Source organism: Haplochromis burtoni, unplaced genomic scaffold (assembly GCF_018398535.1).
Source record: "Haplochromis burtoni strain Fernald_Lab_line unplaced genomic scaffold, NCSU_Asbu1 Contig_557, whole genome shotgun sequence".
Taxonomy (NCBI): domain Eukaryota; kingdom Metazoa; phylum Chordata; class Actinopteri; order Cichliformes; family Cichlidae; genus Haplochromis; species Haplochromis burtoni.
This window is the reverse complement of record NW_024582918.1, coordinates 162,727-188,175: the sequence shown is the minus strand read 5'-3', so window position 1 is coordinate 188,175 and position 25,449 is coordinate 162,727. Positions and strand designations below refer to the sequence as shown.

The window sequence follows — 25,449 nt, the reverse complement described above, 5'->3', positions numbered from 1 at the left end:
AAAGCGGATGAAGATGGATGATGTTTAAAAAACACGTTTAACAGTTTCCAAAAAACAAAAAACAACTCTAGAAGCAAACGAGCTGGTTTGAAGCAAACTAGTCACACAGTTGAACCAAAGTGGAGTCGAAACCTGTAATCTACGACTTCTGTTTGCAGCTTCGTCACTCGTATCAAACACCAGACAAGTCCTGTGTGAACGACTACATGACAGATAATTAGGATGGTCCATGGTTGCTGTTCAGGTTTTAAAAGTCGGACAAGTTTCTGTGAATCCACAGAAAATTTCAGCAGGATCGGACGTGGGTAACAAACTACAAGCATCTGAGCGGCTTTACTCACCCTCTGACTCCGAGTCGGCCCTCACCGACGCTGCAGATGGGGGCCTGGGTGGGCGGGGCTTCGGGGTGGGTGGAGACATCCGCTTCCTGCCGACAAACTCCACATACGTTCCCGGGAAGTCGCCTTTTTCCTGTCGTACACAAATCAAAGATCGCAGATGTGAGAATCATATAAAATCAGTAACGATCATTTTTTGGAGGCTAGTTTGGGTCACACAGCAGAAACGCTACGAGCGTTCCCGTTAATCCCACCATCTTTCTAACAGACTGGACCGAACGTGAAGGTCGGAAAACCTGAGCTGCTCGCTCTGACCCCACACCGAGGAGCCCCTCGGTGTGGGGTCGGAGCGAGGAGGATGTGGGATGCAGAGCTGTTTGTGGAGTTTCGTGATGACGGAGCCGTGCAGCTACGCCGCTCCTCCACTTTTACTTCAGCTTCGTTTTCTCTTTGCATCACCGAAAAGAAGCCGAGAGGAAACGCAAGTAAGATATCTCACTTTGACGAGTCAACACGGAGCATTTCCTCCATCACATGTGCTAATATAGCGAGTGCTTCACTCACTGCAGGATTTATTCGAAGCGCTGCTGCAGGAGTTGTGACTGAACGAGCGGCACCAGGGTTCAGTCTGCACAGCAGCTTTTAAATGAACAAAGACGCCCAGACTGAGCTCTGCCTCACATCTGTGCGCTACAGGTTATTAGCCTATCACAGAGCTTCCACTGCTGTAACCTTTGATGTCACCACATCAGCTCTTTCATAGAGACAGCCAGCAGAGCCAAAAAGACTCCAAAATAAAGACTAAGAACTTCTATTACTTTCTTCTGCTCAAAGAAGAGCTTCCTGTGACGGGAGAGGTTCGTGCGGTCTGAAAGCACTTCCTGTCTCTGCTGCGGCATCGTACCTGTGTGGTTTCGTTGAAACCCGGCAGCCAGCCGATCTCCGACGGCCGTTCTTCGGCTCCGTTGGTGCAGCCGAGCGCCAGCAGCGCCCCCTTAGTGACCAGCAGCACGTCCCCGACGTGCAGGTCGATGTCCTCCTCCCTCTCCTTCTTGTAGTCGTAGAGCGCTCGGTACTGAAAGCCCTCCGAGCTCATCCTGACTCAAGTATGGCTTCACGAAAACTAACAAAACAGCTGTGAGTGAAAAAATATGAACATAGGTTTGAGTCCGTGTCCTGAGGGGGTCTAAAGAGGAGAATCCACGTGGACGCGCGTCTCCCCTGTCTCCATGTTGGTCCGCCACAGTCCTGTCATCCCTCCAGGCCGAGCCGCAGCCGCTCGATCAGCGCGTCCTCGCGGTTCATGAACAGCAGTCTCAGCAGAGGTAGCGGCCACATCTGTGGAGGCGACGGGTCACCTGAGAGATGAGAGGTCAAAGGTTACAGATGAGTGTGAGGACCGCGATGCGGCAGAAGACGCTTTCATCATTTAACGAGCAAAAGCTTCAAAACAAAAATGCTTTTTCTACACAGTCTGTACCTAATAAACTGCTCCCCGAGCGTTTATTCAACCTTTAAAACGAGGAAGAACCAACTTCCTGTCAGTTTATTCGTTGGTTCTGCTGCAGTGCTGGGTTTCCCCCAGGAAGCAGCTCAGCCACCACAGCGAGCCGCTGGCATTCCCGCTGCCTCGGATCTCAGAGTCCGTCGGAAAACATCAGCATGCTTAAACACAAAGCTTCAGATCTTCATGAATATCGTCGTGTCTTCATGATGCTCTCCGTTAGTGCGCAGCCAGGAAATATTTTCACTGTCGGTTATTTTAATAACCAACCGTTTAAGTCAGGGCTGTCAAACATGCAGAAACAGGACACACACGAAGTGACTTCCTGTCCTTTAAATGACTTCATATGAAGGCAGCATGAACACAGTGTTACAGACGTGTGAGGGATGTCAAACTAATGCGCACACGCATGTCTGCAGTTTGTTACACAGGAGCACTGACAGCAGCAGCGCTGCCACGTGTGCGCAGAGAGAGTGTCTGATGGTTCGATGAAAGGATTCAGTGAAGTTTGCAGTTTTGTTTTTCATACAATATTAGAAATTTTAAAACAAAACTACATTTCCTGGAGTTTCCCTGTTTGGTTCGTACTGCTTGAACACTGAGCTGTGCTCACATGACACCACAGTGCGAGCAGCGGCTCACAGCTCGTTTACGTTATGATCTACACGGTTGTTTTATTTAAAAATATAATTTATGTTTTTATGATGTAAATAATATAATATGCAAGTTATTCCAATCCTATTAATAAAAGAAAACGGTACAAAGACAATGAGACATTTTAAACTGAAGTTGTGTAACACGTTTCACCGAAGCTGTGAGCATCAGACCTGTGACTGCACGCCACGAGCCTCAGAAACCTCCGAGTGCTTCAGCGAGTCACGGCCGGCTGCAGTTTTGTGCTTCAACACAGACTCTCTCTGAAAAAGACGCCAGAGCAGGTCGAGCGTCACCTGCCTCCTCACACCGGCACCGCCTGATGGAGCAGATGGTTCAGCTTTAATGAGGCCTTCACCCAACCCCCACCCCGTCAGGGACGCTGGCTGTGAACTGAGTGCTGATGACCTGCAGCATCCATCACTTCCACCCAGACCTCAGACTTTGACTGGTCAGACTGGAGGACAGGTGCATCGGCTGCGGTCAGAGAAGGCGGCGCCATGCGTGAACACCATCATCAAGTCTAACACAGGCCATCACCAGACCATCAAAATAAAAGCTTTCAGATAAAAGCTGCTGCTGACAGCTCCTGTTATAACTCAGACACTCCAGGTCTTCATCAGGCGCCTCATCATCATCATCATCATCGTTATTATAAATTCTTTTTTTCGAGGATTTCACAACTTTTCTCATTTCTGAAGAATGTGGATGTATAACAATAAAAATGAGACAACATTGTTATTATGCAAACAAAGCCTCATTTTCCACAGTGGTTCACCTTTATATTTATTTATGAATCACGTTTTGAATGCCACTGTTTTGCACATATTCAACTCTGTATATTTTTATATATTTTATTTATTGTTTACTCTAATTTGTAAAATATGTGTACACACACACACACACACACACACACACACTAACTCACACGTAGAAAAATATTTAGTATACACATCCAGAATATTTTTTTTTTTTGCATATACTATTATATATTGTACATATATTTATTAGTTTCAGATGTAGCCATTCTTGTATTTTGCTTGTTTACATTATTGTATTTTGCACAACTCTGTTGCTTGTGAAGCTCGCACACAAGAATTTCACTCACATGTGCTGTACCAATGTACCTGCACATGTGATGTGACAATAAAAGTGATTTGATTTGACAAAAATCATCTGAGGATTACTATTATTATTGTTAAGCTGTAAATAACTGTAGCTTAAATCCAACCACAGAAATGAAACGTGTTTAGTTTTTGATCATTTAAATGTAAAAATCGCCTCCAGTTAATCCACAAACTGCGTTCTGTTCACAGACGTTTATAATGATCACATGATTCGGAGCTGGAGAGCTCAAATTTTAATTTTGAACTTCGGAATTTGTGAAAAATATTTCTGGCATTAAATCCTAACATAAAACATGAAAATAAGAACTGAGAATAATAAACTGGGACAACAATGAGTTACACGCCTGCTGCACAACATTTTAACAACATCAGCAGAAGTTCCTGCTGACGTTTAACAGTCAGACATTGAACCAATAATCAGAAACAGATTTGATGCATTTAGTTTCCCGTGTGGCTGAAAAAGGTCCGAAACTGAGGAGCTGGAATCTGAATTTCGCCAATTTCTCTTGAATCATTAATCGACCGATAATTTTTTTTTTTTAAAAAGTCGTTTCACGAATTTTAATTAGTTCAGGTTCAAGCGGACATGCGTTAAGATTTAATTTAAATAAACTGGAATTTCTGGATAAATTGACGTATAAATAAAAACAAAGCGACGACATTTAAAAATGCTAATAATTATAAAATACACACAATATACAAAAATACAAACATACACACCAAACACAGAACATTTGTCGGGTTTTAAAGGTACTTTCGTCACTCAAAGAGCAGAAAAGGAAGAAAACCCCAAAAGTCTGACTTTAAGGGGACTTTCCACCTCGCGGGGTTTATCCCACAGAGCCTAAAACCAAACACTTTGACTTTATTTTAGCCACATGAAATCTTAATCGATACAGAGTTTAAGTAAAGCTCCCAGAAGCTGTAGAACAGCATCAGGAGCAGCTTTCAGACGATGGATCCCCTCAGGAAACGGGAAACGACAATGCATGCCAGCGCTAGCTTAGCCACCTAGCTTCAGACGCTCAAACGTCTCACCTTTATTTCTTGATGTTTCACCAATAAAAGCCTCCAACAGCACGAGCAGCGGGCGCCATGACGAAGCAGTGAGGGCACACGACCTCCTGATGGAGTTCAAAGCTGAGACGTGCCACTGTTTTATCGATTATTTCCCAGATGAAGACACTCGTGCTTCGTCCGTCTGTACTACACAGGGAGACAGGTGTCAAGTGCGCGTGACAGACAGAGGTTCCGGTAGGGGCTTTCAAAATAAAAGGGACTTTTAATTTTACAGCGCGAAGCATCGGCATAAAAGTTCAATTTAACCGTAAATGCTTTGTTTTCAGGATAATAGTGTTTATCAGAATCCAAAATCTAAATGTTAAAGTTATTTATTTTCTGCTTAATGTATCAAATGTGTGTGTTTCTTTTAAATAAAACAAGCGATCAAAATGTTACATTTCCGAATGTCTTTCACAATAAACCTGAGGATACGACCGTGCTTAAAAATCAATAGCGCTAATTTCAAGCAAGTCAGACGTTAAGCAAACCGAAGATGGTCACGTATTCTGCGTTTCCTTTATTATTGCATCATATATTTGAGGCATTAATGAGCCAGAAACACGGATTCAAGATCTGACAAGCGATTAAAGCTGAAAACGGGGGCCGGGTGCTTACGTCACATCCGGTAACCCAGATATTTTTTAACGCAGTGTGCAGAGAGCCCACAGCAACAAAAGAGTGTGTGTGAGAGGGATGGGGGTTGTACTGTATTCATGCTGCACTCATTCATTCAGGCTGCTGTGTGTGTGTGTGTGTGTGTGTGTGTGTGTGTGTGTGTGTGTGTGTGTGTGTGTGTGTGTGTGGTGGAGAGGGGACGAGCTGTGATCGTGTTGCTCAGTTTTCCAAACAGTCATGACCATCACATGCACAACTCCAGACACTTATTACAAATATTAAAAAAGCTTTATTGGCATCAGAGAAGGATGACAAACATCAGTATGAAAACACTTTACAACACACACACACACACACACACACACACACACACACACACACACACAACCATCCAGCTGGAGCACCCCCCCTCCCCCCAGCTCATGAATAGTTCAGTAGATTTGAATAAAATATAAATGGATTTCTGCCCTTGAAGCATTTGATGAAGAGGAAAAACAGCTTTAGCTTAACTTAGATATATTTTTACATCCTGTGTGGACGCAGCGCACAGCTGCAACAGCTCCTGATCACATACTACTGTTTCACACAGGTCAGGCTTACTGGTGGAAACTGGGTTTGATCTGCTCATAAAGCCAGTATGGCAGAACACTTGATGAATATTCGCCTTGTTTCCTTCAGAGAAAGCCTGAACGGTGGATAAATGGCAGCGTGGATTTGCTGTTTGAGGAGCATATTTCATTCACTATCACACAGCCTCGCTCTGAGCGCGCACTCTGTAACACCAACTGTTCTTTTTAATGTGCTCTGTGAGGGTTTTGTTAACGGACGCTGGTTTATTTGAAGACAGAGCAGAATGTTAACTTGATTTTTCTTGGAGCTTCTTCGTCTTCATCAACAGTTTCCAGCTTCAACCTGATGTGAACAGCTGATAACATCAGCTGGATTATGTCTGCATCTCTAAAACAAGAATGTTAGCTATGGCAGAAAGCTTCCTGTAACACAGCGCGTCACCCTGAGTGGGTCTGATCGTTTCACTCTCACTGTTGCTTCCTTTTATCACTTTTACGGTGCTGATTCTTATCAGGACTCACACTGTGACTCACACTGATGCCGGCCGGGCCGAGCTGCAGGTTAAACCACAGTGACAAAGAATAAGACCGAAGCCGCCCCCGCAGATGTCACTGCAGCCTCCGTCTAAGCTGCGACGTCTGCAGAAACCCAAGCGAGTGCAGCAGGGGGCGCTCTACATGCTGAAGACGTTTCCCAGCCGGCGCACCGACAGGTCGATCCTCCCCGACAGCCGCAGCTCCTCCTTCAGGAAGCGCCCCACCTGCTCGGAGTGCAGCACGTCGCAGAACACCCAGATCTCGCCGCGCTCGCGCTGGATGTTGGCGTTACACGACGGCAGGCAGGAAGTTCGCGCCAAGCGGCTCAGAGTTCGCCACACCTGCGGGGAGGAGGAGCAAACTCCACGTAAACAGTGTGACAACATCAAACAGCTGTTTGTATTTTCCGTCTCTGTTGCTGAGCAGACTTATTTCTGTGGGAACAAGGTGAAGGTCGGACACTCCGATAAGGATCAGCAGACAGCACGCAGGAAGAAAGCACACGCTGGCGCCGTCCACGCTGGCGCCGTCCACAGGTAACATTAACCAGGAGCAGACTCACAGTCCTCGTGCCCGCTTTAACATTTAAAGCGTGAAGATTGTGGAGGCTTAGAAACTGCATCTCTGATAAAGCACGTCTGACTCACACACTCGTTATTTCATGGCGAGACGTCAGTGGAAAACCTGGAAGCTGCCAATCTTTGGCATTTTTCTCTGAGAGCCAACAAATTATTAACTTTGACGAGCAAATAAAGTTTTCTTTCTGTGGCTTCGTTCTAATATTTAACGTGTGTGACACTCACCTGGTGATTACCACGAACGGTCCAGATGATTAAATATTCCACAGTCACTGATTATTAAAGCCTGTTTGTGTTTGGTTGTTTTTGTAACGCACTGTTATGGCTGACGGTGGCAGCGAGGCACCTACAAGCTGTCTGAACAGCAAGAATGCGAGAGAAGTACTCGGACTCGTGACGATTTATCAATCGCCGCCGCCGCCAGCATTTGTACGTATGAGGTTTCCCGTGCGTGCTGTGAACGCAGGTGCAGCAGATGTGATGTCACAGCTGCAGATTCACAGATGTTTCAGACGGACACGCTGCTGGAAGCGACCGCTCCCACTGTAACTTCATCTACACACACTGCAGCGTTTATTTCTACCATGCAACACCTGAAGTTCAGAGGAAGACTGCAATGAGTCCAGCACCTCAGGCACCAGGAAGTGGTCACAAGGCTGTAATGATGTCACAGTAGCACACGCAACAACCAATACAGCGAGTGTGAAATCACGGCGCCGCCATCATTAAAGAAACGTCTCTGAGGAAGAGTCGAGGAGTTGCAAACACAAACATCAACCTCCTGCAGTTCCTCTAACACCCAGCAGGGGCAGCAGTGAGTCAGTCCCCATAGACTCCCATGTTAAAACTTCACAGTGTGTTTCCAGCCTGATAAACAAACTGGTCTCTGTGGATAATTTCCTCCTTCACAACAGCTGTAGAGGCGAGCATGCTTTAATAACGGACCTGTTCTAGTAAGACTTAAACATTTTACTATTTTATGTTAATAATATTATATTATTAAGACAAAACTCCAAAACACAGACTTAACAAGTGGTGTATGCTGTACAGTGCAGCGAGGAATGCCCAGACCTCTACATCGGAGAGACCAAACAGCCACTTCACAAGCGCATGGCACAACACAGAAGAGCCACCTCCACAGGACAAGACTCAGCAGTCCATCTGCATCTAAAGGTCAAAGGTCACTCTTTCGAGGATGCCAATGTTCACATTTTGGACAGAGAGGACAGATGGTTTGAAAGAGGAGTGAAAGAAGCATCTATGTCCACTGTGAGCGACCATCTTTGAACAGAGGCGGGGTTACGACACCAACTCTCTGCCATCTATAATCCAGTTTTGAGATCCCTCCCAGACGCCTTAACGCCCACTCACATCCTGGGCCATCTGACCTCAGGAAATCACATGATAAGGTGGGGCCAGGTTTCACAATGAGCTCACCCGAAACTCTGGCTGATTGGGACCCACACCCAGTTTCACACCTTGGCTCAGGCGATTAGAGGATCATCAGGGGTCCTTTTGTCCCTCTGTGGGGGGAAACTCCCACTAGGTTTATATCTGGGACTCTCCACCATTTGACCTTAGAACTGAAGAAGCTTCTCGGATGAGAGGTGAAACGTCTTCAAGCAACTTAAAGAAGTCCAGACGCTTTTCTTTGCAAGCTCCTTTGACTACGATGACCTGGATGACTGAGAACCTTCACAGACATATTATATTATTGTTTTGTTTACTTTTATGTTCCCTGCTGCTAAACTAATCTCCCCTGGTGGGACAATAAAGAATTTGAATTGAATAGACTATGTGCACGTTAGCATATGCTACTTCCGGTGCGGAAACTCCTGTGGGGAGCTTTGTTTCCGGTGTCCTATTCGCGCCTGGTTTACGGTCCAAAACAAGTTAAGCAAATGAATGAATCAAGCGGCGATTTACATTTCTATAGATGTCTTGGGCATTTACCCAATATATCTGTAAATGATGTTCATCGACTTGTCGATATTTTTCCCCGCGCCTCAGAGCAAAAGAGAAAAGGATTCAAATGTTATATTTCTCAGCTGTCCCTCGTTTATCGCGGGTGTTATGTTCTAAAAATAACCAGCGAGAGGTGAAATCAAGGAGCCAATTTTATTTTTTGACGGTGCAAAACGTTTGGTGGACATCGTGGACATACAGCACTGCACTCAGAGTCACACTGCTAGCATCGATGCAGCGATTCTGTCCTGTACAGGAGAGACGGAGGAGATCGTCTGCAGCGATCAGGACGCAGGACACAATGTGACGTAAAAAATAAGCAAACTTGAAAAAATCTGAAACAGCGAGGTGAAAGGTGAACCGCGTTATAGCGAGGGACCGCTGTAATTTTGAAGGTAAGTCACAACATACCCTTCGTACATACTAATGTATAGAAACCGTTACCAGCAATCATTCATTTTTGTGTGGCTTTTTTCACGGTTTGTTAACATGCTGTGTAGGTGTGTACTTGACGAGCTGATATCGACATAACGGGAAACATCTGGTTTGACTTTCTTCACCTGTAGTTTGAATGCTGAACATTTGCCTGTTTAAATCATGAGACCAGTCACTATACAGAGATGTGCTTCTGAATGTGGACGATGTGTCTTCTGCTGCAGTGATGCAGTTCTGCTTGTGTTGAGTGATGTAAACAACTGATCGATCTAAACGCTTTAAACGTCAAAATTGATCATTAGATTTTTTATGACACAACAGCGGTGAGTGTTCCCACCTTCTCTTTGTAACTTAACGCCATCTTTCTGTTTTCGAGTTTTGGACATGATTGTGGAGGATATATCTTTGCAGTAGCGATTGACCGCAAAGTAAAACTACCGGAAATGCACAACCCCACATCCGGTCTCAAACCAGGAAGTTAGCATTGTCTCGTGCACAGGGTCTATTGGGGGCGTGGCCTCTTTGACTGACAGCTAGCTTTCTGCTAGCTTCACCTGAACTGGGCCTCTGCAATGTGTTTGTTTGCTTAATGACAACATGTGACCAATAACATGGCTGCTGTGAGGTCAGTGCACTGACCCCAGGAAGGCTGGCTGAGTTTTACTCAGTGACATTCTGGGACTTTGAGTGAATGTTACTGAGCACTGATTAGCAGGTGTGTGCCTGTGTGCACTCCACCGTCTCACGTCTGGCTCCAGTCTGTGGTTTTTCCTCGCTCTTAACATCTTCATCAGCCTTCAAACAAAATTTTAAAACATTGTAAAGCTTCACAGTTTCTACAACATTCCACCAACCTCCTCGATGTCTCTCGCTGCTCCGCAGTTCAGCTCACCGATCACCCACTTGGCCCTCTGGCGGAGGTGGAGCCCGTGGACGGTGATGGCGTGGTGAAACTGTTTGGACAGCGACTGCGAGCTCTGCTGCAGGACGCCTCTCTGCGTGAAGACGCTCCACCTGCTCCGCCTGACCTCCGAGCCGGTGCAAAGGGCACCATCTTTGTCCTTGTGTGGCTGCTTCTCAGGTCTGTTGTTAGGAGACACAGGGTGGAGATCGCAGTGGGTTTCTGGGTCACCATCTCTGGGTCTCACCTCTGCTGCTGGTGAATCATCCAAACATGTGACGACAGGAGCTGGTCTCACAGGTCTGATGGGCAGAGGGCGGTCTCCAGTGAGCGTGGGGAACCACGGCGTGAAGGCCGGAGGAGCACGGAGAGGGAACGGCTCCAGGAGCTTCTGCGTGGTTTCCAACAGTGAGCAGAGCTCATCAGCTGATCCAGGCTGATAGTGCAGGACTACATCCTCCATACAGGCGGACGGGGTCAAGGGACCGGCGGCAACACCCTCCTCCTCACCATCATCATCTTCCTCTGTGTGACGTCAGTCCAGGCAGACATGAAGCACGTTTCATTCAGACCGACAGCCCGTTTACGTCATCAAGTGGTGAATGGATTAACTGTTAAAAATGCTCAGCAGAAATTATACTGCGCATGCTCCAGAGTTCACATTTCTACACACGCTGACAGAAGCATTCACACTACACAGCATCCCGACCGGAAATGTCACATTCAAACAAATCTTTACCGACTCCGTGACCTTTGACGTTTGTGGCTTTAAAGTCAACTCAGGCTCAGCTCGCGCTCAGGTACCAAACTTCCCTCGAGCACCGGGGGCTAATGTTTTTAGCCTCTGCTGCTAGCTCACGTTAGCTACCGGGCTGACCGGTGAGCAGAGCCGGTATTTACCGGCGGGCCTCTCCGAGCTCACAGGTGATGACTCTAGCCCACCTCCACACCTCAGACCCGCGCGCCTCCATCAAACAGCCGCGAACCACTCCAGGAAGCTAACATGGACGGTGTCGAGCAGATATCGCTCCAACTCTCGCGATATCGATGTAACGCGGATACGGAAGTCATTTTAAGTTGAAAACGTGTCTTTGATTTTCATCAAAGTTTGATATCATAAACAGTAACATCTGGAAACATCTGCTCATCATCCACAAAGGCAGAAACATCCAAAGAAGAGCTTCAGGGAGCCCGGAGAAGTTCGTGCTGTGAGCTGCGCAGAGCTCGCAGCATTTCCAGGTATCTACTCGCATTTTCCTGCAAACGATGGAGAAACGATGGTTGTTCAGTTGCATAAAAATAGCAAAGAGTGGAAAAAAGTTTTTAAACTTTTGCCATAAATTCAAAAGTAAATTATCACTATCAAATTTGTCTTTCAGGCTTTTTCTAATTCTCAATTGTAAAACTCGCTCTGCAGAAATCATTTAAAGAAAAGGTTCCTGCTGATTTCTACACCACACATCAGCCAGTTCATGATCACCTGATTTCAGAACAGCTGCGATTCACTTTACGTGACGTCACTCATACTTGCCGGTGAGCTCCGGTTACCGTTTCCAGCAGTAGATGCAGGTCTGAAGCTACAGGCTGCTCAGCACTGTGATGTTAGTCTTTCAAACACAAATAAAAACATCCTGCAAAGTACAAAGTAGTTTCATTCAACAGTTTTAAACATTTCAGATTTCCTTCTGAATCTCTGCCTTAAAATATGTAAATAAAAAATATATACATTTCCTGCCAGCATTCTCAAGACTTGACCTTAGAGCACACATGTCAAACTCCAGGCCTCGGGCCGGTGTCCTGCAGGCTTTAGATGTGTCCTTGATCCAACACAGCTGATTTAAATGACTAAGTGACCTCCAGAGGCCTGGTAATGAATCATTTGATTCAGGTGTGTTGGCCCAGGGTGAGACCTAAAACCTGCAGGACACAGACCCTCGAGGGCTGGAGTTGCCCACCCCTGGGCTTAAGTAACAAGCTGAACATTGTTCTGAGCACGCTCAGAAAACAACAGAACTGGAGCACAAAGTTCGAACCTCCAGGTGAAGCAGGAGAAGAACGAGGTCGACTCACACAGGAAGTTCATCAATAGGACATTTTATTTCATACGTCTGTTGTCTTTATTCAAATTACAGTAATATACTTGCTGAGATGACCACCGGCTGCAGCCCGGACAGCTAAAACTCACAGCTGTACTACTAGAAGCAAACTTAAATCAGTTTTTAAAATTATTTCGCAACAGAAAAAAAAAAAAAAAAAAAAGCAGGTATGCCAGGAGACGTGTGGTGTTGGCGGTGACGTCAGGTGTTTTAGTGCTGTGGTCTTTAAAAAGAAAAAAAGAGAAAGGAAACGGAAGAGGAAGGAGGAAGCCTGCGTTTGCGTTGTACATGTGGTAAAGGAGCAGAATTATGGCACATTTGGTCCACGTTGGTAGTTTTATTCTCTCGATTTCAAACATGTAAGAAACAAAAAGAACAGATCAGAGTTTACATGTTTCTGCAGCACAGCATTAAAGACAGCATACTGAAAACACGACTGTAGGGGGCGCCTCTTTAAAATCTGGATTCAGCCAATCGTTTGTCTCTATTCATCATCATCATCATTATCAGAAGAAGGATTAGAATGGTCTTTCCATCCAAAATGACTGGGGGGGAGGTGGGGGTGGGTGGAGCTTCGTGGATGATGGACGGGGATGCTTCGGACATTCACAGGAAGTAGTCGGGAGTGCGTCTGGTCACATGGGGCTCACCACGGCGAGGGGCAGGGTCAAACTGAAGGCTGAGGAGACAGAAGAAACCTCGTTAGTGACGACTTCCTTTAAGTCGAGTGAGGTTAGATCAGTTAAACCTTAGCTTCTGTATCCATGGTAACCAAGACAGTCATGTAATTTTAGTGGATGAGACCTAGACTCAGACTGTACATTAAAGATGGTCAGAGTGATGTAAAGCCTTGACCTGGCGTTTTAAAATCAGATGATAAGGAGCAAGCCGTGGAGCTGCTTGTCTGTCACAATGAAGCCCCGCCCCTAAGCCCTCCCCCTTTATGGATGTTTCAACTGTAACAGGACCAAAACTTCCAGATTAACTACATTTTATTCAGACCGAAAACTCATCAGGTGAGTTTACTGAGCTCAGCTCATGTCAACCTTCAGGAGTCGCCCCCTGCTGGCAGCTGTCAGTGTGTCCATGAATGAAACTGAATGTGTGCTCTGATGTTTCTGACTCAACGCTACGCAGAAGCACAGTCTGAGTATTCATGCTAAACTTATTATATGAAAGAAGAGAAACATTAAAAGGAATCTGGGGATTCGTGATGTTTAGTGTGTCCAACCCTCAGGGTCCCCACACGGCTCCGTGTGTTTTACATGGATGTATTCATATTTAACCTCAGCACCGTTCGGCCTCTCATATGATGTGAACGCATTCTTCGTACTTACAAAGAATATTTCAGAGTGTCGTCCAGTTCCATGATGGCCGCCTGGTTTCCACAGCGGTAGCAGTAGTTTGGAGCACTGAAGATGGTCACCACGTTCTTGTCATGGCCCCAGTTGTAGCCCTACAGGAACAAACATGTCAGTTAGACTGGGACACCTCTGATCAACAGGGGGCGCTACTGAGCTGAACGAGCAGGGCTCCGTGGGCTCAAGAACAAGTTTAATTTCTTTGTTTTTGACGTTTCACCGCTGCGGTCGTGAAATGTTTTTGAGTGAGAATCAGCCAGTCTTTAACCGACCAATCAGCACAGAGTAGCAGAGATATTTTACTCTAAAGGACGAAATAGTCTGTGAGAAGAAGAAAAAAGGACTACAAAGTTATATTTCACTTCAGACACATGAAATTGTCAAGTTAACCGTGAACTGAATGGCGTGCTAACATCAACAGGAACAGCTCTCGCAGATCAGTTCAGGAAAACTGACGAGAACTTTGTAATTTTAACATTTCCAGTGAGAATAACGGTCAAACCAGGAACTCTCAGCTCGACCTGATGGGACGAGCGGAGGGTTCATCTGTGGGCGCGGCGCGTCCTCAGACGCCTGTGATCGGAGCTTTCCTTCAGCTGCAGATGAAGTTCGTGCAGCTGCTTGGCGAATCTTCTGAACAGTGAACTGAACCTCCGTGGGAGTGAAACTGGGACACCAGGGAGGAGATGAGGAGCCTGCTCCAACTTCATGTTGTTGCCATGGAAACCAGAGGATTTTTATAGGACCCTTCAGTCCACTGGCTGTGCGAACACGTGTGCCAGGTTTAACATAAAAATAACAGGACATGTGAGCGCCGGTCTGTGGGCTCATCACGACAAACCTGCAGCAGCGTGGGTTTCTGAAGCTCATCATCATGACATCAGAGGACAAACAGGTCACCTGACCAGGATAACGAGGTCACCTGACCCAAAATAAAGTGTTTTGTTTTTTTCCTTCTAATCTGAATCATCTCTGCATATAAACAGGCTGCTAACAGGTTGGATTTCCTTCTTTTACGCAGCCAGATTTGCTTTTTTTAAAGCGAACCCCCGAGGAGATTTTATATAAACAAATATTCATACTCATTCTTTGGTTAAACAGCACAATATTTTCACATAAAAGTGACACCGTGCTGTGAAAAAGTGTCCAAAAGTCATCGTTTTACCTCCATGACCAGCTGATGGGCGCGAGACACCAGAGTGAGTCCGTTGGCATGATTGAAGGTTTCAGAGATGTCCTGACCGAAGGTGTAGCCGGCACCTCGGGGAGAGATCCCCCACCCGCCGCGGTCATCGGGGTCCGACCACAGCAGGTCACACATCGGGCCCTGAGACAGAAGCAAACGGCTCAGGTAAACTGCACAGTTCAGAATCTTAAATATAAACCTGATAAATGACGCTTAGAGTTTAAACTAGAAGCACAGATCGTAACTGCACTGCACGCACAAACTCATGATGGACACCAGACGTTACTGAAGGTTTGATTGGTGTTGCAGAGCTTTGCAGAGCACTGATTGTTTTTAATAAACTGCTCTCCTGTTCTTGCTTTGGTGACAATTTTGTACATAAAGCAGTAAAATTACTACGTGTGAACAGATGAGTTGTGTCTGTAGTTTTTAATGACACAATCAGGTCTAAGCCTCGGCTCTGGCTCCTCTGCAGCTCACGAATGAGTGTCAGCATCGAGCCGGCCGACGCGTTTGTTCTGCCTCTTTATCACCACAAACTGCTGTGGTGCCAAACGTGGATCAGTGTGAAGATAAAAGCTCCACAGAGGCCGTCTCTCAAACAACCGACGGGCTTTTGTTTAAAAAGTATTTCTGTTTCCATCCCTGACAATCTGAAAGCTGACCTGTGTGTGTGTGTGTGTGTGTGTGTGTGTGTGTGTGTACACCTCATGTGGAACTTCTTGCAGGCGGTCCAGAGCTCGTATGTGATCCAGAGTGTCTATGGAAGGAGACAAGCCTCCGTGGAGACAGAAGATCTGAAACAAAGAACAACAAAACCTCCAGTTAAATAATTAATGAACAGATTCACCAACAAACAGTTAAAAACATCTTTATTCAGCTTCAAACTCAGGCGGGAGTGTGTGGACGCTCAAATATTCACTCATGAAGAAAGAAAAACCCAAATAAAACTGACAGGATGTGGCTGAAAAATAGGGTAAATGTTTAAGAGGCGGACAGACCGCAGACACGAGAAACAGGCGATTAAAAATAATAAGAATCATGATCTATGCTGATCGTTTTTAATGTCAGATTCATGCTTAAGAAAAAGATTTGCCACATTTGCCAAAAACAATATGATCACCATTCTTTCATGTGTTCAGGTTTCTTTAATCAGCTACAGTTCACAGCAGATCTCTGCACTCATCTTTTATTCTAGTCTATCAAAAAGCACGACGTGAGGAGATTTATCATCTATGGAACAATCATGAAGTCATTTAAATAGAGTCGTTTCTCCCGTTTCTACTCTCAGCTAAAAACATGCCAGCATCACCAGCAGGGGGCAGTGATGCAGCTACAAAACGTTTTGCAACCAACAAACAAAAACAAGTGTGTGCAAGTAACCATCTGTGGGTTATGATAATAAACACAGTGTCATACCTGAAAAAAGGAGCACTGATTTAACCTTACACGCAGGGATGGGATACGAGAACCGGTTCTTATGGTAGAAGAACCGGTTCTTGGAATTCTAGTAGTCTACATGCTTGGAATTGTTGGTCTGCCTGCCTATAGATCCTTGCACACTTGGCTACGATCAGCTGATTTCAGTTTGCGTGTTGGAGGAGGAAAATAGTGGCGCCGTCTCCAGCGTGGATGCAATGATAACATGGAGACTTCTCCAGGACAGAAGCGCCTGCATCATACTGTTAACACACGCTCTTTAACAGCATGCTAATGCTAAGCTAGCCAAGAGCCCAGAGTGACGCTAAAGCTGAGTGAATCCCAACACCACACCGCGCTGCGATAAAGTGACCAGCCAGGCTGAAGTAGAATCACCATGGCAACCACTTTACAGTCTCTCTGCTGGTTTCAGCTCTGCTTATACCTAAACACTAAGAACGATGGCGTGTCCTCATCAGCACAGGGATCTGTGTCGGTGTATGCAGCTGTAGCCTCAGGTTTATAATGTTAAACAGTAACTGACTCAGTGTCAGGGTTCATACGCCTATTTCAGGGTCAAATTCAAGCACTTTTTAAGCACTTTCAAGGTCACTTTTCAAGCTTTTCCAGCACATCCCCCCCACCGCCCAACACAAAGAATGCATGTTTCAATTCGCATCACGTCAGTAAGACCATGTGAAAATGAAAACAAATCATCCTGGGTGAACTTAAACACCTTTGTTCCCCTTTCGTTGAGACATAGAAAAACGCACCAAACAAAAATACTGCAAAAAGGAAACGGTCGCCTTATACACATCGTGTAAACTCAAAATGCACATTTCACTTAAAAATTAAGATGTGAAAATGTGAACAAATCAACAACAAAAAGAAACCAATGAGTCTTCTCATCAGATATTGATGCTTCTTTCCTGTGTGACAAAAAATAGGAGACAGATGTTTGTTTGTTTTTTAAGTTAATTCCCAATAAAACTGTTTTTTGCTAACTACGTTGCTGTCTGTATTATTGCTGAAGTCCTGAACGATCACCTTTAAAGTGTTTGTGCTAATAACATCATGTCAGACAGGCACGGAGAACAGCACAGACTGGGAGGCTTTGAACACATCACATAGTTCAATTCAACATATAAGACTTTAAGAAAGCACAAGCATCTACTTAAAATCTATTGAATTTATCATCTGTGATATTATGTACAATTCCAATGTACTTTGTTCATCTGCCTTAGATAAACAGGCAGCCTCAAAGTATGAAATATTCATATACAAACACACATAACTGTGTGTACTGTGTGAGTGGCTGATTGTGCCCCACAGGCCTCAGTGTGAGCTTGAAGACATTTATAATGTTTAAGTAGTTTAAAGTGTCGGTGCCGATACACAGTTTGAATGAAAGCCGGGGAACTTTGGTAGCACAGAAACTAACGTTTTTACTTGACTTTGAGTATTGACCCAACACCGATCACAACAAACAGGAAACACCTCCAACGTGCACAAATAACTGACCACACAACATGAAATTAATCTGCATGAACTGATATGCTGCTCAGTGACGGTGGCCACTCTCAAAGCAGAGCCAATGAGAATCAATAAGAGAATTCATAAGGAATCAAATCGATAAGTAATATTAATAATGGAATCTGAATAACTAAATTCTTATTGATTCCCATCCTAACTGCAGGTCTGATCAGATGAAAACATCACAGTGAAACTGGGCGTGGCGCGTCCCACCTGTCCGTCGACCAGCGCGGTGAGCGGCAGGTAGTCGAACAGGTCTGTGAAGTACTTCCACACGTTAGCGTTGCCGTACTTCCTCAGGCACTCGTCGTAGAAGCCGTAGACCTGTGTGATCTGCCGAGACTCGTGGTTCCCTCGCAGGATGGTGATTCGCTCCTGGAAACGAACCTGAACGACAATTTAAAAATACATAATAACGTTAAAGACGATCTAAAGCCGGGTCAGACCCCCAGAGAGCAGCATGCTGACTCAGCTACATGTTTAATGACTCTTCTGTCAGACTTCATGATGTAAAATAGAAACGATTAGCTAAAGGAAGCCGTCACGCCGTGATACCGAGACGGGAAAGAAGAAGCACTCAGACCAAAGTGTGACTCTGCTGGCAGCCTCTAGAACAGAAACAGGACCACCGCTCCCCACCGGGGGAGGAGTCTGACGGCAGGACGAGACATACCGGAAGAACCTTCGAGACAGGAAGCTAGCTGGATGGCATTAACTATACTTTCAAAATAAAAGCAAAGAGGTTGTAAACTACTAAAGCAGCAGCGCTGTTCTCTCAAACAGGTTAAAAAAAAAATTATAACAACCAGGTAAACATGTGTGAAACATGCAAGTACAACAATAACCACAGTGATGCAATTTTCTAAATAAAGTTTCTTTGCATCATTTTTATTTGTCTGTGTATCATTTTAACTACATTACACTAAACTTAAAGAATAAATAACTTTGTCTGAAGGGCCGATCACGCCGGTGTGGTCCTGTGAACAACCATGTTTCTGTAAACTCGAAGCTCACAGCCTGTGAATCCTGCAACAAACCTGATATCTAACCAGAATCACACGTCAGAGTCCAGGTCTGACACGTGTTGTGGTTAGAAAACAAAAAGGTCATTGAAGTCTGTCAGTTTCCTTGAGATTTACACACTGCAGCTGTACTGTGAACACAATCAGAGTCAAACTAGTTCACATCATTTTCACATCATGTGGTTGCTTCTGTTCAGACCACATTTATCCCCCGACTGCTCCTCTGTGTGCAGCAGAAACATTGGCCATCTCCTCAGTCAGCTGATTTCCCCTCACATGCCACCACTTCATGTTTTTATAAAACGTGTTTATGATGCTCTAAAACTTTACAGAACCATCAGTCCTCAGATTAAACGTCTGCTCAGCTGAGCTGATGTTGATCTGTTTGTTTGAAGCTCAGACAAACTGCAGATGATTTTTGGAAGCTTTCAGACTGACGGAGCAAACAAGTTCAGTCGGCTTCTTATCAGAACAAACAAACAGTCTGTCAGCCTGTGGCCACCGAGAGGGCCGCTGTGATCCTAACAGGAAGTAAACTCAGAAAACATCAGAGCGCACATGTGAACGCCACACAGAAACACAGAGGTTTACCTTTAACGTGACGAGCAGTGTGACCGTCTCCACAGAGTAGTAGCCTCTGTCGACGTAGTCCCCCATGAACAGGTAGTTGGTGTCGGGAGACTTTCCTCCGATCTTAAAGAGCTCCATCAGGTCGTGGAACTGACCGTGGACATCGCCGCACACCGTCACCGGGCATCGCACCTGAGGGGACAAACACAGAGTCACATGGTCAGCGCCACAGAAACTGAAGCTCATTTGTTTTGTTTTTTTACACCAAGCCAAAAGGAAGCCAGCGGGGTTTTTATCTTCCTGCTCTAACATCCGCTCCAAAGCCTGAGTTTAGATAAAAGCACAAATATAGTTGTTAGATACTGGCCCTGATGACTGATGATCAAATAGGATCCAACTGTTGGGTCATTAAATAAATTACATTTCTATTAGGATACAAAGCTGAAGGAAAAGTCAGAGATTTTCTTTAACCCTGAACAACCTGCTTTTATGTTGACATGACTCATGTTTGTGTCTGCAGCAGAGGAACGTCAATATTTAGGCTGATAACAAATGAACACACACGCGCGCGCGCACACACACACACACACACAGTGAATATTTAATGCTGGGTTTTATTTGGGATGCACTGACCTGATCTTTGAATCAGAAATTTGATCTCAACTCAAAAGGTTGAACTGGGTATCCATGACAACAGGCTGATATATTCTAGTCAGTTCTAGTTTTTACTGTTTGTTAGCCTTTTAGACACAAAAACATCAAACCTGCAGGAATCAGATCAGCTACAAAGACGATGAAAATGATAATCGGTGTAACACTGTTCGACCTTCAGCTGACTCACCTGTGCTCACTAATTACCAGGAATGTGTGCGACTCATCAATTAGATGTTTGACAGCTGCTGCACTCGACAGTTACATAACTACTCTGTGGTTAAACTGAGCAGCATTTCATTAATCTACAACCACAGTTTCCTGTAAAGCTAGCACAGTTTATCGGTGGGCCAATATCAGCGTCAGTATATAATCATGTCAATAAGAAACAAAAAAGATGTTCGAGACATCCATTTGTTTTGTTTCTGAAAGAAAGAAAAAAACATTCCCAGCTGATCTGTTGGAATATCACTAAATATCCACACTGGTGTTAAAACTCCTGCATGTGTTTCCTGGCACACTAACATAAAACCACGGGACCAAGGCGCCCACATCATGCACATGATGGCTGCAGGTGCTAGCACTGCTAACGTTAGCCTCACCGTGCTGAGTACACTGGCATGTTTGTGCAACATCACACTGAGCGCACCAATTACTGCCAAGGCACAACCCCGAGTGAAGTAAAGTTTCAACACACCTGCGAGGGAAACGTCTTCATGTCACCTGTAGCAGCATCAAGCTCTCTTCATGATAAGCTCACTGGATCATAACTGGTCTTATCAGACACTCTGGTTCAGATCCAGCTTCCTTTTAGAGGAGGAGGTTTCACTGAAAGCTGCCGACACCTCGGCACACCTGATGTCGTCAGGCAGCTTTCACTGTCATTTCTCTCGACTGCGTTTTTCTTCAGGTCGTTTCTCCAAACGTCAAAGGGATCAGTTTTACCTCTTCACCATCAATCAGCCCTTTCATGTGTTCACACACAGTAAACGTAACTTTCACTCGTTCCTTTTAGCACACCTGAGTCTCAAAGAACCCCCTACTTCAGAACGTCAGCGTTTGCTTACTTCAGGGTTTAAAGAGGTTCTAAGCTGCTGACAGAAATCCTCATTTTTGTTATTGTTTACAAATAATAAAAAAAATGAAGGCACCAAAAAATGTTTAAGAACTGCATTAAAACAAAAGAAATCTGATCCGATCTGGCAACTGCTCTGTTGACAGGAAGTCAATATGATCAATTAAAGTTCTTTAAGGCCGAACACACAGGAGGAACAGTTTCCTCAAATCACTTCCACCTTCCTCACTGCAGGTGAATCAGTAACAAGCAGCTGACAGGAGCGGCTGTAAATAGGACGTTCACCGACAGCTGAATGTTTGGATCAGTTTTGTGCTTTTGAGGGAAAACCGTTTCCATAAAAACATGGCGGTGGGCATGTGTGCGAGCCCACGCCTCAGCTGTAGGCCGTGTAAACAGGGTGTGAGATTGCTCAAACACCCCACAGGGAACAAACCGCACACTGAAATCTGTTCCTCAAATCTTTTCCACACTTTGATACAAATGAAAGAAAGAATTTGGACAAACAGGAACCTTTCTTCACCTGTGCCCTGCAGAAACACCATCAGCGGGTGGAGAGCTCATTTAAAAACAGGCTGGTGCTCACCTACACGTGCTGATACCTGGGACCTGGGACCTGTCCATCATTTCACAGCGTGTTTCTTCATGCTGCTTTTATGGGGTTTTTGTAAGAGCAGCCTGGAGGTGTTTATGAGGAGGAAGGAGCCTGTCACAGTTTACAACTCCACTATCTAGAAGGCTCCCTGGGCTGGACCTACTTCAAATATTGTCAAAGGTAGAGTCCTAGTACCGTGGCTCTGTGAGCAGTGCAGCTCAGGTTAACACAGAACTACGGATGCATGTAAAATGTTAACCTGAGCTCCGCTCCACCCGAGTCACAGAGCCACATCTTCACTCTGAAACACATAAAGGACCGATGACCCATAAACCGCTGACTTGGATGAGAATCTAATCGTTTGATATCAGCTCTGGTTTTATCTTCTGCTTTTCTTTTTCCTCGTGACTTTCATTTTTCCATTAATAATCAATAATGAGTTCGGAAAACTCACCTCCTGAACGTTGGACTCCTTGGTCAGGATCTCCTTGGCCTGTAGAGGAAACAGATTTAATGAGTGTCTTTGGGGGTTTTCTAAAGGACTCACAGCTCAGACAGTGGGGGGGGGGGATCATGTGACGAGCTGACAGGAGGTGAAATCAAACTCAGCTCCGACATCCTCAGAGTCACACACACGACTGTTTTTGGTTTGTTTGTTTGTTCCTTCTTAAGATTTCAGGCCCACGTGACCTCAGAGGACACTGTACTGTTTGGAAACCTGCTCTCCTCAGCCCCACAGCTCTTTTAAATTAGTGAGAAAATAAAGTTGATCTTATTTTAGAGTTTTAACCATCAATCACTCAGCAGCTAAACTTCCCTCCTTCACATCAGAATTCACAGGCTACAGCTGGGACTGCCTCATTTTTGACCAGCTAAACACGTCACACACATGTGTCATTTTTTTAAATTCTCTTACTGATAAAGTATTATTAATTTATTTTACTGGAAACAGCTAACCGGGCAAAATGCTAAATATCTTTTTTATGCTGTACCAACAGCGTCCTCCGACCAGAACCCTTCAGAACAGCAGGTTACAGTTCCCTCTATTCGAAATAACGCCATCTTTGTTAGTCAAAATGTCAGAAATATCCAAACCTTACACAGCCCTTTGTTAAGCACAGTAAACTCATCAACACTGAGTCATCAGCTACACGTGGACTCGCTGTGTGAGGCTCATTTAGAGCAGGAAAAACTTGCTGCAATGAATCATGCAACAGCTTCAATACGTGGAAATATAAAATCAATAACCTTTAAAAATGTACCCACCTAAGGAAAAAGTCCATAAACATGTTGCTGGTTTTTATTCAAATTTACTGCAAACAGCAATGTGTAGGAAGAGCAAAAGAAAGACTTATCAGTACTTTTTACATCACTTCAGCTCCACTCATAGCTGAAAGATGACAGCATGTACCTACAACAGGCCAAACCTCATTCATCTCATGAATGTTACTGTTATTAACTGTAATAAGAGCCCCCTTCAGTAATTGATTAGTTCATATGAAGTCAGCTGGCAGAACCTGGCTGCGCTCAAACCTCCTCACCCACCTGACCAATACCACCTGCATACTTTCATTCCCCCTCAGATTACTGCAATAATCTCCTAATGGAGATCAATCAGATATGAGCCAGTCCGTGTTCATCATACCTCCATTATATTCTTCTGTCCTTCAAATTTCACGCCATGTTTATCCAGTTTTTACTTTGAGACTTTCATCTTTTTATTATACTGGAAATCTAAGAAGACAAAACGGGGACACCAGAACCTGTACTATAAGTCTCTTTATTTATTTATTTATTTATTTTTACATCTAATCCATCTCTGACTCTGCTGATTAGCTAGAAATAAATAAATGACTGATTAGTACAGACGGTTTCAGCCCTCATTTAGATGCTAAATGGCACCAACAATGGATTCCTCTTCATGCAGAGAGCATAATAAATCAGGTTACAGACATTTTACGCTCTGCTGTCTCGGACGTGGATTTTCAGTTTGATGGGTATTTTCTCTGAACATCGCTGCTCATTTAGTCAACGAACACTTCTAAAAGTACGCAACGAAGAATATTTCGGGTTTAATCGCTTCGACAGAGGACGAGAGCCGCCACACGGCTAAACAAACGGCTCATCTTTAATGGTGCAACCAACCTGCCGTTTATGCAATCAAATGGTTGATCAATACATTAAGGGCGCGGTACTAATCGATCAATCGCGACACACATTAACAGATGATTCGCTTTAAGAGAGAAATAAGAATAAAGCCCTCTACAGTGAATGGCTGAATCAGGCTGAATCCCGGCCTGTGCGCAAAAGACAGCGCAGGTAATAACCGGGCAGTAAAATGGGCTGCGTCTATTTCTTGGCACTGGGCTAGAGATGCGATTTTTCGGCCCATGTGTAATGAGTCGACGATAGCCGGACAACAGTTCACAGTGGGGATTATTTAATAGAAATACACACATATATATCACACCTGAAAGGGAATTCTGACTCAGAATGCGTAGGAAATTGGGCGCAAACAGCCGCCTCGTCGCTCCTTCATTCCGGAAATTAGCCGGAGCCACTTTCGCAACACAGGCCGCGCTGGGCTGAGCCAGGCCTGCCGGGAAATCATGTCAAAAACTTTGGAACTTACCTTCTCACAGAGCGTCCGGACTTGGTTTTCCGATAGCTGCTTGCACTCGTTTAGCTGTTCGATCCATTGGTCTAACTCTTTAGTGAAGGATTTGTCTTCCATGACAGCCGCGGTAGCTCGCTAAGCTAGCTGTGTTAGCTACCTGAAGAAACAAGCGGGCCTGTGTCTCTACGCTAGCTGCTAATTTAGCCTTTAGCTCTTCGTATTGTTAACCCACCGGACCGGTTGGAAAAAAATCACCGCAACAGTTTAAAACAACGACCTGTTTAATCAACTTCTATCATGATAAATGACCGATGTTAAGATACCAACGTTAAAAACACGGGTCTATCGGCCGGGGGAGTGAAAAGGATCAAAAGTCCCCGATGCGGCAGAGCGTAGCGGCAGAATACTGCGGCGTCGCAGCGGCTAGCCGATTTGCTAAAGGAGCTAGCCACAATAACATCCGGGGATTTAACCAGCGTGTGGACTCAGCACAGCAGTGACACCGTGTGGACAGACCTTGAATTACGGCGCGAATGCGCGCCACAACACTACTAGTATTAATACTAACACAGTACAAGTACAGAACTACTGCTGCTACACTACTACATTACTGCTGCTACAGCTTCATTACTGCTACTTTCACAGTACACCTACATTACTGCAATACTATAACTATGCTATTACTACACTATCACTACTGTTAATGAGGAGGTTCAAAGGAAAGTTGAAATTGTTATCATCATGAAATCAACCAGTCAGAATGCAAAATAAAACAGCCATCAATCTGTTGCAGTATATCAGAGTTATATAGCGTAACTTAAAGGGAGACATAAGCTGTGTCCCAAAACGCAGGCTGCATCCTCCTGAGGTCGCATTTGTAGGCCGATTACGTCACAGCGGCGCAACAAAGGCTGTCCCAATTCGTAGACTCCTCCGAAGCCGGCCGACAAATACGTCCTCCTTTTCCCCAGATTTGAAGGATGGGTCGGGTGTGTCCTTCGTGGCCCTGAAGAAGCTTCTCGGATGAGAGGTGAAACGT

The 25,449-nt window shown here is 44.9% G+C and overlaps 3 protein-coding genes across 3 annotated transcripts in view; all 3 read right to left on the bottom strand.

Moving 5' to 3' along the window:
- LOC102294942 (phosphatidylinositol 3-kinase regulatory subunit alpha) overlaps window positions 1–4,960 on the bottom strand; it is a gene marked incomplete in the record, with an annotated part of 18,241 nt that extends 13,281 nt beyond the window's left edge. Inside the window, 3 exon segments of the mRNA XM_042214386.1 lie at window positions 342–471; window positions 1,243–1,696; window positions 4,662–4,960. Coding sequence (XP_042070320.1) covers window positions 342–471; window positions 1,243–1,434 — 322 coding nt within the window.
- A 609-nt stretch (window positions 4,961–5,569) lies between these two features.
- Window positions 5,570–12,241, bottom strand: zgc:101664 (uncharacterized protein LOC450064 homolog). Its single transcript, XM_005948220.3, has 4 exons — window positions 12,012–12,241; window positions 11,766–11,916; window positions 10,239–11,542; window positions 5,570–6,747 (listed from the first exon to the last, which is right to left on the bottom strand). The coding sequence occupies exons 3-4, from the start codon at window positions 10,746–10,748 to the stop codon at window positions 6,544–6,546; spliced, it is 714 nt and encodes a 237-aa protein (XP_005948282.1). The 5' UTR covers window positions 10,749–11,542; window positions 11,766–11,916; window positions 12,012–12,241; the 3' UTR covers window positions 5,570–6,543.
- A 122-nt stretch (window positions 12,242–12,363) lies between these two features.
- LOC102290798 (serine/threonine-protein phosphatase 2A catalytic subunit beta isoform) lies at window positions 12,364–24,864 on the bottom strand. Its single transcript, XM_005948221.2, has 8 exons — window positions 24,426–24,864; window positions 22,248–22,286; window positions 19,494–19,664; window positions 18,094–18,267; window positions 15,636–15,725; window positions 14,908–15,069; window positions 13,719–13,837; window positions 12,364–13,060 (listed from the first exon to the last, which is right to left on the bottom strand). Exons 1-8 carry the CDS (start codon window positions 24,525–24,527, stop codon window positions 12,988–12,990), a joined length of 930 nt encoding a protein of 309 aa, XP_005948283.1. The 5' UTR covers window positions 24,528–24,864; the 3' UTR covers window positions 12,364–12,987.
- Between the last annotated feature and the right edge of the window lie 585 nt (window positions 24,865–25,449).